The sequence below is a fragment of the Condylostylus longicornis genome, unplaced genomic scaffold (genome assembly GCF_029603195.1).
Source record: "Condylostylus longicornis isolate FDR11 unplaced genomic scaffold, ASM2960319v2 ptg000011l, whole genome shotgun sequence".
Lineage (NCBI taxonomy): Eukaryota > Metazoa > Arthropoda > Insecta > Diptera > Dolichopodidae > Condylostylus > Condylostylus longicornis.
Window position 1 is genome coordinate 3851032 of NW_026577980.1, and position 15470 is coordinate 3866501.

The 15470-nt window shown below is 26.2% G+C and overlaps 1 protein-coding gene across 2 annotated transcripts in view; it reads left to right on the plus strand.

Annotated features, from left to right (window-relative positions):
- The first annotated feature begins 9173 nt into the window (after nucleotides 1–9173).
- LOC129619194 (homeobox protein 2-like) overlaps nucleotides 9174–15470 on the plus strand; it is a 54420-nt gene continuing 48123 nt past the window's right edge. For both annotated transcript variants that reach the window (XM_055534313.1, XM_055534314.1), the window contains exon 1: nucleotides 9174–9288. In XM_055534313.1, coding sequence (XP_055390288.1) covers nucleotides 9177–9288 — 112 coding nt within the window. In that variant the 5' untranslated portion in view covers nucleotides 9174–9176. The remainder of the gene's footprint in view (nucleotides 9289–15470) is intronic.

Genomic DNA, 15470 nt, shown 5'->3' on the forward strand with positions numbered 1-15470 from the left:
ACCCCCGGAAGACTTCACCTTCACCAACGCAGCTACCTGATCCTTAGAACAGTAATCTGACATTTGGTATAAAACTTGACAAAGTGTCAACTAAATTTAAACATAAATTTAACAATTACAATTTTCAAAAAGAGTCATAAGTTGACGTGAAGAGTCATATAGTTGCCATTTAGTAGAGTTTTATAGAGTTGGTACAAGTTGACTTGCTATGTAGTGCAGCACTTATTATTTAAACTGTCAAATTGTGTAGAATTTAATAGAATTGCCAATTTCTTTAAATATTTACGATTTAATTGTAAAAATATAAAATTTTTATTGTTCTTAATAAGTATAATTTAGAAATAATACAAGAAAAAATTTATGCAGCATCATACTGCAGAATGTTTTAATGGCTGTCATTAAAATTTTTGTTTATTTTTAAAATTTTCAATATATTTTTCGGTTTTTTTAAAGAAAATAAAATTATTTTTAAATGTTTATTTTGATTTCTTTTGAAGCAAAAAGTTAAACTCTTTTAAAAATAAATTTTTTAATTTCTTAAAATGTTTACTTTTTTTATGATGCTCCTATTTCATTTTTAATGTCATAAACTTCCTTTTGATAATTTCTTTTTTGAAATTATATTTTATATTCCTCGGTTTTATATATGGAATGAATATTTGGTAATAAAAACTCGCAGAATGTTGTTATTAATGAATCCGCAAAAAATATTTTATAGACCCACTAAGTAAATTGAATATTTATGATCTTTTTCTTACTCTTTAGTTCTTAACATTAAACAGTGCTAAGCAAAGCTAACGAAATAGTATAATGATTAAAAAAACGTATTTTTAGTTGATTAACCAATTTTTTTCTTTACTTATGTGTGACATACTTAAAAACACATTTAAATTCAGCCTAATGTCATCATGACTTATAATTGACAGTATTTGTAATATTAATTGTGTATGTTAAGTTCAAATTAGATTACAATCGATTCGATTCCCTTAAATTCGATTATAATAATAAATTATTCGTATTAAATGCAAAATAATGGGGAAATTAATAAAAATAGTGGTGCAATCATATTTATCTACGATATTCACCAACGTATCAAAATTGTTTGTATTTCTTCGTCCGAATTTATGGAATTTAATCTCTTATTCTCATGGTAAACTTTATTTTCGATTTTAATCAAATTCAGTACGAAATTTCAATTTTTTTCTAAATTGCCAATATTTCGCATACACACAAATACTTTCCCTACTTTAACGCCCAAATGATTCATAATTATTCCACTTCGGAAATTCCATATTATCGATAAACTGCAATATTCATTATAAAAATTTTTACTTCTATGAGTTCTCCTTAAAAATAACACAAATGAAAATTTAAATGAATATTAAAAAAAATATAAATTAAATAATAAGCGATAGTGAATTGAAAAATCCTATATAGAAAGTTCTATTTTTAACAAATTGTGTGGGCCAAAGAATCATGAAAACAAGCAAAATATAAAAAACAAAAAGAAGTAACGATTACATCGTGAGTCCAAAGTTTTAAAACCAAAGATATTTGAAAAATTCTCCTTCTTTTGAAAAACAAATCTATTGGCCGGATATTATTATCGCATCTATGCCTAAATATAAGAGGCATAGATACATGCAGTTCAGTGAAAATCAACTTTAAAACAGAAAAAACCCATAAGAGAAGCAAAAAAAATTGAAATAAATAGATTGTCGCTAGACGGTCGCGGTTAGTATCATTTGGAAAAAGTCATTTTTTGCTTTTCTTTCTTATCATTTCGATATTTCGTTTTTGTTTTGTTTTCTTTTTTTTGGTTGGTTTTACTTGCAAACCGCATTCCACCAAAAAATCGAATGCATAAAGCATGGAAACGAATAATAAGAGAAGAAAAAATTGAATCTAAAAAATATTTTTAGTTTTTTTTTTATCTTTTACAATTTATGTCTGGGCAAAAAAAATACTTTAGTTCAGCTGGCTTAGTTCGCAGCATAATTTATTCTTGCTACATAGTTTACATTATGTGATGACAGATATGTTATATAAGATAGCTGTATGTTTGTAAGTAAAAGTATGTACTTAAATAATTTTTATATAATTGTTCCTGATAGTGCCATAAAATTGGAAATTATTCTTATACTTTAAGATTTCGTCGTAACTACCAGAGATTATGTATATTAATTATATTAAAGTATTTAAGAAATTATTGGTCTTATATGACTTAATTAGTAAAATTTAACAATTTTATTTGAAAACAAGTAAAAACGTTTCAGTCGGTATGAACCGATTGAATTATACCCTGCACCTTTCATTGTTGTATAGCAATTACTCAAACCTGTGAAACCATTCTATAGAAACTTCACGGATATGTCTGACCTATAACGGAACACACAACTACCAAGTTTCATGAATCTGACTTTATTTTTTTTCCAAATATTTAAAATTAGCTTTTGGAGTTGTATGGCAGGTACCCAAACCTGCCAAGCAATTCCACTAAAACTTCGCTAATATATCTGATCTATAATTGGACACACAACTGCCAAGTTTCATGAATCTAACTTTATTACTTTTCCAAATATTTAAAATAAGCTTTTGGACTTGTATGGGAGCCACTCGAACCTGTCAAGCAATTTCACCAAAACTTCAGAAATATCTTTGACCTATAATTGCACACACAACTGCCAAGTTTTATGAATCTAGCTTTATTATTTTTCCAAATATTTAAAATTAGCTTTTGGAGTTGTATGGCAGGTACCCGAACCTGCCAAGCAATTCCACTAAAACTTCGCAAATATATCTGATCTATAATTGGACACACAACTGCCAAGTTTCATGAATTTGACTTTATTATTTTTCCAAATATTTAAACTTAGCTTTTGGAGTTGTATGGCAGGTACCCGAACCTGTCAAGCAATTCCACTAAAACTTCACAGGTATATCTGATCTATAATTGGACACACAACTGCCAAGTTTCATGAATCTAACTTCGTTATTTTTCCAAATATTTAAAGTAAGCTTTTGGACTTGTATGGGAGCTACTCGAACCTGTCAAGCAATTCCACAAAAACTTCAGAAATATCTTTGACCTATAATTGGACACACGACTGCCAAGTTTCATGAATCTGACTTTATTATTTTGCCGATTATAAAAAATTTGCTTTTGGAGTTGTATGGCAGCCACCCGAACCGGTGCAGCTATCTCATTAGAATTTTTAGAGCATATGTAGAATATAATTGGACATATGTATACAAAATTTTACATTTGTACCTTTATTAGTTTTTGAAATAATTAAAATAAACTCTTTGAGTTGTATGGCAGCTACCCGAACCCGTTGTCCGAATTAGTCCAATAACAATAGGGTTCGTCCTTGGCACAAAAGAAAAAACTTGTGAAAGTTTGGTGTTGATTGCATTATTCGTTTTTGAGTTATCGTGCGATCGGACGGACGGACGGACGGACGGACGGACGGACGGACGGACGGACGGACGGACGGACGGACGGACGGACGGACGGACGGACGGACGGACGGACGGACATGTCTAAATCGACGCAGAATTTTACGCTGAGCAAGAATATATATATATGTCCATACCGCAGATGGCTCCTTTAAGTAGTTACAAACTCCATACCAAAGTTAATATACCCTTCACGAAGTGCAGGGTATAATAAAGTATTTATAAAATTAACACAAAGTTTTTTTTTCACTTTTTATGTCATTAAAATTTTTTATATGGCACCCATATATGACATGTTGTGGAATAACATTGTCATATTTGATGTTTACACAACATTTTCAGTGGTTATTGTTGAAAGTAGCAAAGAAAGAGAAGAGGAAAATGTATCTGTTATAATGAGAGCAAAAAATAATTTATAAATTCAACTTTTAATAATTTGACATTTATTTCCCATATTAGAAAAATCCTCTACTAATATTTAATGTATCTCTTAAGTGTCAACTGATCAGATGTGCAGCAATAGCGAGTTTTATACGTCATGTCAGAGTTTTATTCGTCTTTTGAATAAAAGACTAGGACAACAATAACAATTTTCCAAAGTGTCCCGATTTTTAACAACACAACTTTACATGTTTAATTAAATACGTGCATGAATTCTTACATAATACTCCCATATTATTTCTTCAGATGCTTATGTGCATATTTGTACTTATTTAGGACTTATGTACGTTATTTATACATTCACATAAGCTATATACGCTCGTCCTATGTACATTCGAGCATGTATGTTGCAATATAGTATGATGTAATTTGTGGAACGAAGAATAAATATTTATTGAAAATTATTGGCAAAAAAATAAAAAATTTCAAGTTTTTTTCGACTGCTATTGCACATTTTTAAAAGATACTAAATAAAAAAAATGTTTTATTCGTTTTAATTTTTTTTAATATTTTACTGTGTAATTGCATTTTATAAGCAAGAGTTCCCGGCTTTCGCAAAAGAGTTTCACATTTCTTTTTTGTTGAAAAGTTGTTTTTTTTTTATTTCCTTTTCCGGGTTTTATTGCATTGTACTTATTTTTTTATTTACGATATACCAACAATTCTTATATGAAAGTGTTCATTTATTATTTGCACAATTTTTGTATAAGACATTCTTGAATATTAAAAGAATTCGAATTGGAAATTGTTGAATTATAAAGTTGAAACACTCAACATTCAGCCTAGTTTTTGCATTATACTTCGGATAATGTTCAAAAGCTGTTGAAGGATGTTTGACATTTACGATACGTCAAAATTGTTTTCTTTATATATTTTACAATATTCGCTTTGTTTTTATTCTTAAAGTTGAATATTTGACAAGTAATCTAGACAAAATATGAATTATTGAATTTTGATTTCAATTACTTAATTTAAATTTTGATTTGTCTCTTGTAATTTTCGTAACGTGCACTTCAAATTCACCTATAATTTCGTAATTAAATGTGAATTTTTCTTTTTTTATAAAAATAATCAATTCAAATATTCTTTTAGTTCATTTCATAAAAACTCTATCTTATTTACTTATTTCGCCTTAAATATAAAAGAAATTTGCACAATTCTAGAAAAACTACAACAAAAACCAAAAAAGAACGGAAAGGAAATCTATAATTAAATTTTCTAAGAATTTCAATTTTAAACGCCGGATATTTTAAGTAATTAAAAAACCACAGAGAAAAATTAAGAAAGAAAATATAATAATAAAATTAATTAAAAAATATTCTGAATGTCACCATTAAAAAAAAGGAAGGGTCTAAATTTTAATTTGATAATTTCAAATTTCTTGATAAATTAATTAAGTTTTCATAAATTTAGTATAAAAACTGAATAAATTGTGAAGAAGAAAATTTTATTATAAAATATTTAAAGAAATCGTCTTTTTCTTTATTATTAAAAAATTTTCGTTTAATTAAACGTTTACGGAAAAAAAACGTAGATGAGACAAGCATAGCAATTTCAGGAATTTAAGAATGAATAACAATTTTATTAATTTATTTTTAAATTCTCTATGAAAACGTTTTGAATGATGATTTTTGCCAGATTGTGTACTTTGTCCACCAGGAGGTGAGTGAAACATTTAAGTTATTTTATAGCTTATTGGGTAAAAAATTTGGTTATTTAAAATTGAGAGCAATTTGAGAAAAATTCTACACTTATAAGGTACACAAAATGTCAGGTAATAATTGCCGAATGTAATTGCCGAAATCAGTTTTTTGTTTCCTTTTCTATTCCTTTAGAGAGCATAAGTCATCAACAAAGCTTCTCCATTTTATCTCAGTTGTGTGCTAGTAACTTTATTTCGGGCCATGTTCTGCAGTTCTTTTCTATTTCTTTCTTAACTAACCTGCGCCACATTTTTTTAGATTAAAAAAGAGTGAAGAAAGAGGATATCTTTGCTAGAATTCGGCCCCCAATGTTATTAAATTATTTAATTGGCTTTAATGAAGCACTCTCAGCATCACATTTTCGTGACTTTATTATGTTGATTATTTTGTTTATAATGCTTCTATTTGCTGCGGATTACGAAGTGACTTTTGAAAATTCACGAAAGTGACACACAGTGGTGAATTTCATTCGACTCAATAATGGAGTAGATTTTGTTGTTTTAATCGCATAATTGAAATTTGAAATGCATATGTAGCAATCAAATTACAGAGAAATTGCAGTTCATGCGATCGAAATAAAATTTGTTGAAGCGGTATGGTTAAAAATTTTGTTTGGCACATGAATTTTGACACATTGTGAATGTTTACGTGACAAATATACATTATAAATAAATTAAAGACATTTTTGCTCTAAATTAATTATAATTTCTTCAACCTAAATAATTTAATTTCTACACAAAATATATAATTTTTGTATTATGTAGTTTTTGTAAATTCAATACAGTAGCAATTTTTTGACACACACCACTTATATTCACTATACTTTCCACATATGTACATGTTTATGCACAACTGTATTTGGTTTATAATGTGTTTTAATAGATCGTAAATCGATAATGATGATACATATTCAAGTAATATTTGATGTTCAAACAGGAAAACATAATTTAAACTTAATTATATGATTTTTAAAATTTATATTTATGAAATTATACGAAGTAAAACCTGTTTATTTTTATTAATATTTTGCAATATTCAAATAATTAGTTTAAGTATACTGGTTATATAAGATTAAAGATAATATATAATTGTGCAAATAGGTGTGTAAGTAATTTTGATTTGAAGTTTTGAATAATTTTCAATAAATTATTTCAAATAAAATATTAACTCGTGGAAACACTTGTTAAAATAGATCTATAGAAGATAATGATTATATAAGAATTAGATGATAATTTTATGTATGTACATATTTCCTATAAATATTTAAAAGTAGAGTGTTATCCATAAAACATTCGTGTATTTTGGTAAATGTTTAATTAAAGTAAATTGAATTCAGGTTTTTAAATTTCTGTGATGGATGACGTACTTATGCGTTTGCTAGCGTTATATATTTTTAAATTCTATAGTAATTCTTAATTAATTATTCAAACTGCTTCTTCTATACCAAATCCTTTAACATTTTTGTATTTGTCCCTTGTCTGTCGAATTTTAGTATCAATTCAGGATACTTTAATTTGCAAAATAATGAATAATCGATTAGTGTTTTCTGTGATAATATCGATTTTTTAAGATAAATATAACCATGACTTTGTGATTCGATTATTAAAATAAGCTTCAATGCTGTATTTTACATGTAAATTTAAATGTATCCTAATCTAAAATAATTTTTAATATCAAAAATATTTCTCCTTTTTAAATTTTTTCTTTTAAATGTAAAATAAAAATAGTTATACTTGAATTTAGAACCCTCTAAAATACCAAAGAAAAGTGTACTTATGTAATGAAGACGAAAACGCACTTAAACGTTATTCCTCTTATATAAGTATTTACATAACAATCTGTGAATATAGTATATTATATGTGATACATAATATTTTAGGTACAACATTTGTGCATATGCTACTTGACATATTTATAGTTCAAGGGAAATAAAATTAAAGAAATAAAGGAAGAGGAAAAATAAAAATTTGTGAAAAAGGCAGTTTTCCTAACTTTAGAACTGTTCATAAGCACATAAGAGCCGATTTCCTCTATTTCATAGTCCTTTAAATACGTCAATAAAATTTTTATGAAGCAAATTAATATCTGAAGTTGCTGTGTTTGTGAAGACCTTGTGAAGTGAAAAATTTTTTAAACTCTCGAAACTTTCTCAAACTCTCAACTTTTGTTATCGGACTTAATCAACGCCGGAAAAAAGAAATATCAGATTGAAATTTCTATTTTATGAATGAGATTTGTGGATTTTTTCGATTTATATTCTAAATTTTATATTGAACAACTTGTCAGTGTTTGAAGTAAAGTGAATGTATAGTTTATTCGAAAATATTTTTCTCTCTTAAAAACTACGTCATGATATGAACATAAGTTGAACATATCATGACATAGTTTAGTTGATATGACATATGAAAGTCATTATTAAAATATTTAAGTTAAGAAAAAATTTTAAGTTACGTTTAAAAGATGGACAGTAAAAATTAGTAATATATACAAAATGATGATCGAAAAATTTACCGAATTTTATTTTCTTAAAATAAAAAAAATGTAAAAATTATGATTAAAATTAAAAACATTTACAAAATTACAAGCATACTTAATAATTAGAGTGTTTTTTCAATGTGAGTCTACAAGAAAATAAAATATGCGAAAAGAACGGGACCTTTTTCTTCTTCTAAACGCCATCTTAAAAATGAACAACATTGCCACATTTAGTTTTGATTTGAAAATTTTTCAATTGATACCACATGTTAAAAATTTAATAGGTTAGAAGTTTTTATGTAATATAAGTGCTACACTTGTTTGTATCTTAATAAAAATGAATTATAAAAAAAGAAAATGTAACAAAAAAAAAATACTTAATATTAAATATACTTGCTTTAATATTGTGTCTATACGATGATGATGGAATGAGAGTTATAAAATGTTATTTAGTGAATTACCAATCACCAAGAATTATTCAATGATTACTTCAATCGTATAGAAGATGAAACAAAAAAAAACGCTTCAAAAAAATTAATTTTTTTTTTTACTCTCTCTTTCTCTGTATAAAAACTACCCACCATTTAAGTTTAGCTGGCAATATAATTAAGCAATATTTCATTTTATTTTTTACCGTAATTCATTAAGAATTTCTATGTAACTGTGGTGATTTAATGAAAAAAAAAAGAAATAAAGAAGAAAAAAAAATTAGATTTTTATTCGTATTTAGCAAAATTAATAGTTGAACAATATTGCTAGACCGAGTATGAATAATGGGTACAAAAATTGTAATTATGGGCAGTCTGTAATGAAAACAAGTAAAAAGTATTCTACTGTACAACATATGGCTAAAACAACACTTTTAATTTGTTCAATTCAATTGTTCGATTAAACATTAAAGAATTAGATTTTTTAGAAATTCCGCCAAACTTGTCAAAATTCTGTCAAGATTGCCAAACTCCTATCAAACTTCTGTCAAATTATTTGTCTAATTCAACTGATTTTGAATATTTGAAATATTTTTTATTTTATTTATTAAACAAATTAAAAATTTTTAATAATTTTTTTAATTTTAATTTACTTTTTTATTATTTTAGAATGTCAACTGGCTTAATGTCATGTGTTCGAGAAAATTCCCCACCTCTTGAAATGGCTGCAACAGCTGAACCAATGGGGGCAACCTCATTGTCTCCATCAGTTAGTTCCTCTGGTAAGTTTTTAATTATTATTTAAAATATTAGTAATTATTATATGCAATAAATTATTTAGAACTACTGTTACGATACGCAGATCTATAGCATATCAAAATCAATTGTTGGCAGTTAATGAAGGTTTATTATTATTGCATCTATACATACATATAAGTATATATATGCAGTTCATTTAACTCTTTCGTCTAATTTGTCCGGAAAATAAAGATTAAAAAATGACGCTCCCATACTATTTCTATAATTCCCGTCAAATACACGTCGTATAAATTACAAACTGACGCGAAGCCAAACCTGTTTTGAATTAACTGAAAATTTACTTGACTCTTTCTATAAATTATCACCGGTCTACTCCACAGTATTCAAGTGTGTATAAGTTGTATGAAATTCAAGCATAAAATTTAACTGAAAAGGTATAATTTAATTAACATAAGCATATTATTTTTATAAAATTTATTGCAAAAATTTTTTTTTTGAAATCAAGAGCAATAAAACAATAAGAATAGTGATAATATCATTATTAAAAATTACGTGATAACTACGATTAATTGTATGTATGAGGTTGATGAGAGATTTAAAAATAAATTGTATAATTGAATTCTTGTTGTGATTTTGTTGTTATTTTATTGTAATGAATATCAAATTCTTAAATAATCAAAATGTTAATTATCTAAAATTTTATTCAGGTTTCTTTATGGTTTCCATTGTTTAATTGTTCTTTGCATATATGATAGATTTGCGTTATTTTACGCGTTTTTTTTATTATGTGACCGCATTTTATTTTTTTAAATATTCTCATTTTTAGGTTTTCTATAATAACATGTTTTTTTTTGCATTTGTTATGTTTTTATTTTAAAATTCACTTTAAGTTCAAAGAAAAAACAAGAAAATTTATTCCATATAATTACATACTTATTACATACATATGTACAGAACAGGGTTTTACTGGTCGTAAAATTTTATGGAAATGCACGGTAATTTTGGATTAATCGGGTCTCTTTTTATATCTACTAAAAACACTTAAAGTTGAATTTTTAAACTGGGAGCACCGTTTCCGAACTTTCAAATTTTACTATAAAATTTGGTTATTTTTGTGGAAAATAAATGTGGGAGTATTAGTAGTTTCCAAAGTATAACTAATTCACAGCACCGGCTCTAGCGGTACTAGAACCCCGATGCAAGTTTCTATTTAGCGCCCTTTATCAAAAAATATATCAAAAAAATCAAATACAAATTAAACAAAATATTGATTATTGTATAATATTTAATATTAAACATTTATTTGTAACTGATATCAATTACACATAAAATCAATTGCACGATAGTTAGCTTAAAAATTTATTTTTCTTGCTTTTATCGCAGCAAATTCATCCAAAATATCATTAATGTTTAGATCATCGCAGATATCGCTTTCAATAGCAATCATTGCTAACCCAACCAATCTCTCTTGAGAAATATTTGATCGCAAATATGTCTTAATTAATTTAAGTTTAGAAAATGACCTCTCGCCACTTGCTACAGAAACTGGTAGAGTTAATAGTATCCGCAAAGCCATTGTTAAATTTGGAAATATGCCAAATAAAGCATTTGTATATACATAAAGTTTAAAATATTTAAGGGATCATAATTGTTTAGTTGCGGTGTTATGGTATCTTTAAATATTAAAAGTTCATTATATAACTCAGAAGAGTTTATATCTATTTCTTCACCATCAGTTAATGCAGTTTGTAAATCGGTACATTTATTTTTCATTATTTCGTCACCCAAATTATAAATTTCGTTAAAATTTATAAGAAAGTGAAACTTTTCGGCATGATTACTTAGAAGTTCGAATCTCTCTTTTGAAAATTTTGATAATTTGAAATCTATATAAAATTGATAAAAATCACTATATTCACAAAAATGGTATTATCTAACAAATTACACTTTTTTCTTACACTTTAATGTCTAATTAAAATTAAATATTTCACAAAACAAATTATATTTTATTTAAATTAAATAAAATACTATTTTTTCTTACTGAAAATATCGCAACGAAAATGAAAAATGTCTGTATTTTATAAACCAAAAAGCTTTTAACGAAAAAAAATTCTTTAAAAAAAAGCCTACTACGACTACATTTTTTTTTGTGTCTTTTAATTTGAGCGAAGCAAAAATTTTTTCAAAAAAAATTTGGATTGGAAACTTGATTTAAAAAAAAAACATTACAAAAAACAATTAAGTGGAAAATCACTTTTCGATTTTAGCGCCCTTTCAGACCCTTTTAGAGTGGCGCCCCGATGCCGTGCATCTTCTGCATCCACGGTCGAGCCGGGCCTGCTAATTCAAATAACTATTGAAGTTGTATTGCAGACACCACAAGGAGTCATGAAATTTCAACGATTTTTATCACACATAACAGTCCCAATAACATAAGAATATATTTGCTTAAGCGAAATTTCGATATTATAGCTTCAATAATTTCTGAGATAAAGCGAAATAATTTTTAAAGTTGCCCGAATCACTGTCCCGCATTAAATAGGGTTTCGGCACCGAATCACTTCAAATCAATTTGAATAGGGTTCTGGTACTAACTTTTACAAATCATTTTTGAAAATTTGGTGAGGTTAGCTCAATTAGTTTTTTAGTTATTGTTGGGACGGATGGATGAATAGAAGTATGATGATAACTCATTTAACGTGGAATAGTGTTATTCATTCTTTAGGAATAGCCTGTTTAGTGTTTAATAATATAAAGACCCTGTAGTTTCATAATCGTCTTCATTCCTGCTAAAAAACGCACAAATGATAGTATCCATATCAACTTGCTTATAATTTTTTCTTCTGTAAATTTTCGTAATTTTTTTTTTTATTTTTAATTCATTTATAGAAATTTAAACTATATCAAAGTCATGGTATTTCAATTTCAACGGTTTACCATTATTATAATTATTATATTTATTATTTTAACTAACATTATTATTGTTGTTCTTTTTATTATTATATTATATTATTGCAAAACTATATTAAAAATAAAAACCAAAACCAAATTGAAACCTTTTAAAATAAAAACCACGGATAAAAAAATAATAATAATGATGATAGTTTATTGTTTTGCTGTTACAATAATACTGTTGCTATTATAGTGACACTGTTGCTGTTTGTTCATGCTGATGATAACGATGACGTGATAAACTGACAACTGCCCTTGAATAACATTTCAAAATGCGAGACTCTCTTATTAAAATTGTAATTTTTGTTTTTTCATATTTTTATTAAAAACATATTTTTTGTCATGTCATTTTTTAGTTGTTTGAATTAAAACTTAACCAACAAGAAAAAAAGAGATCCTTATACACACACAAACATCAAAACACCAACAACTTACATGAATAAAAATAATTTCATTGTTGTTTTTTTGTAGTTGTTCTTGTTTTAAAATAAATTTTTTAAATCTGCGGTTGAGGTTAAAATTTTCTATTTTTTTTTTGTGTCTAAAATGAAAATAGAATGGAAAAATCGAAAAACCATGAAAATTGATCTTTTCAATATGATTTTCGAAAAATTAAAATATAAAAAAAAATACAACTGAGCTATTTAAAAACTTCTCAGATTTTATGGATCACTTTTTTTTATTATTATTATTATTGTTTTGCCATTGGTTTGCGTTGATTTAAAAAGGTTGTTGCGTTATTTTTGTATTGCGGTGCGGTGCGGTGCGGTGAGTTTTGTTTTTCTTTTACTCTTGTTATATTCAGAATTATTAAACTTTTTCCATTTATTTTTATGTTGTTGTTGTTGTTGTTTATTTTTATTACTTTCAATGATTCAGCATACTCAAAATTACGCATCGTTGCTCTAATAATATCAGAAAAACAAAAAAATAATATTAATAAATAAAATTAATGATTTTATAGGCTTTTACAATTTACAAAAACTAAGTACTAGGAAGAGAGCGTACTCGTAAAATACTCATATTTATTATTGAAGAGGAGAGATTAATGATGGTAAGGGGAGTAGAGAAATTGTGATTTTTAATATGAATTGTGCTTTAGTGAGATGAAAGATTTTATGAGGGGAGAGAAGAATTAAAACAATGAGGGCAATGAAGTGATTTATTTGTACTTTGGAATAAACATAAAAATTTGTAAAATTACACACACTTTTAAAGTTTCACTTTTGAAAATTTGATATGCGTATTTCAATTTTTAATTTTTTTTTTACATTTTTTTAGTTTTATTGGAGCCCAACCTAAATTGAAGGTCATATAAAATATGAAATATTTTTCTCTTATATTTTGTTTTTTTTTTTTTATTAATTTTCTCTCCTGAGTGGTAAAAACATGAAATTTTATGTTAAAATTGAAAATGTCATGTTATGTTTCTTTTTTGCTTGTGTGTTTTTGCGGCGAATTCGTTTGTGTATTTTTAGATGAGAATTAAGGTACAATAAAGTGATTATTTACTTTAAGACTATCCTTGTGACTTTCCTAAAATTTATTTCGGTATTTGCTGTAGCAAATTTGATGTTAAAATTTTTATTGTAATTATTTTTATTAAAATTTATAAGTGAATTTATTTGAGGGATTGTAAAATGTAATTAAAATTCGTATAATTATTAGGCATAAAAAATATCTTACAATAATATTGCTTATAAAATCTAATTAGGTACGAAAAATGTTTGAGCACACCCTAGGGACTTATATACATATATGGATACAAATTTGACCCGACTTTGGTTGGTTCTCCTTTTATGTGAGAACTTCATATGTATATGGTTTTATGTGGAACCATATGTTCCTTTGGATGTAGCGAAATAAATGTATTTTTCGATAATTTTTTCTTTTAAACCTCTTACTAAAAGAAAACTTGAAGAATATTTCAATATCTATATTTCACCCTCTAAATTTTTACATACTTACCTCTTATAGACACTAATAATCATGGGTTATTCACGTTATAGCAAAACTATTCGCTTACATACATATATTTAGGCTTGATTTTGAAAGTTAAAATGAAATTGTAATTTTAAAATCCCATTTTCTATTACAAATTATATTAATTATATTGGATTTAACACTTAAATATAATTATACACAAAATATTAAATTATTTACAAAGTTGAATTACACAATATACTTATGTCGTTTATAACAGTAATTCAATGTATACATAGTATCACAATACACTATTAACTATGCTAAAAGGGAAAAATTTCAAATATAATATTTTTTTTGTATTTTCTTTAAAACCACAAAATCAAAAGTGAAAATTATGATCGCCGATGTCATATTATTTAAGGAATATACTTGTATACAAACATAATTTAAACATATAACAGTTAACTTTTATTGCACATTTGCTATATATTATATGTTTCGAATAAATCACTTTAAATCTCTCTCTCTAAAACGCTTATAGATACTCGTAGTTTGAAGGTTTACAATGCATATACGTTTAGATCGTATAATTAAATAAAATTTTATTTAAGTATGTAACAAAATAAAAGTGATATATATAAAAAAAAACATTACAAAATAAATTTCATACAGTTTTTTTCGAAAACTGCATTTATAACAACTTTTAGTTGAACTATAAGTGTAATTATCAGTCTAAAGATAATTAACGGTATTTTTTTTTGTATATAAACTTAATTATAGTTAAAAATCTGACTTGGCGGAGTTTTTCATTCCTCCAACAATTGCAATCTATTAAACCCTATGCACATTAAAGTAATTAATATTTTTATACCATAATTGTATGTAATTTACTCAATAAATATGGTTGCATATATTAAAGTTTGTCAGATATTAGTGGAGGAATTAGATTACAAATTGCAATATCGTTAACCACTATCTAAAAGGTTACCTAAAAGTATGCCAGAGTCTCATATGAGTAAACCTAAAAGTATACAATTTTTTAAAAATTTATATTCATATATGTACATAATACTCTTTATACCTTAGTACATTCGGTTTGTTCTGATACATTGAGCTTTTTTAATCTTCAACAAATCCTTTGAATCACACTCTGTTTTGTTCTAGGCACATTATTTCTGACCAGCATTTTCCATTTGATTTGTGTTGAGAAGCCTCTCCACTATCATTTTTCCCTGTAGGTTCCAATCTAATAGCTGCATGAATATCGTACTATATGACGTCCGTAACATGTATCGTATTCATCTCCACTTTTTAGCTTTTGTAATAC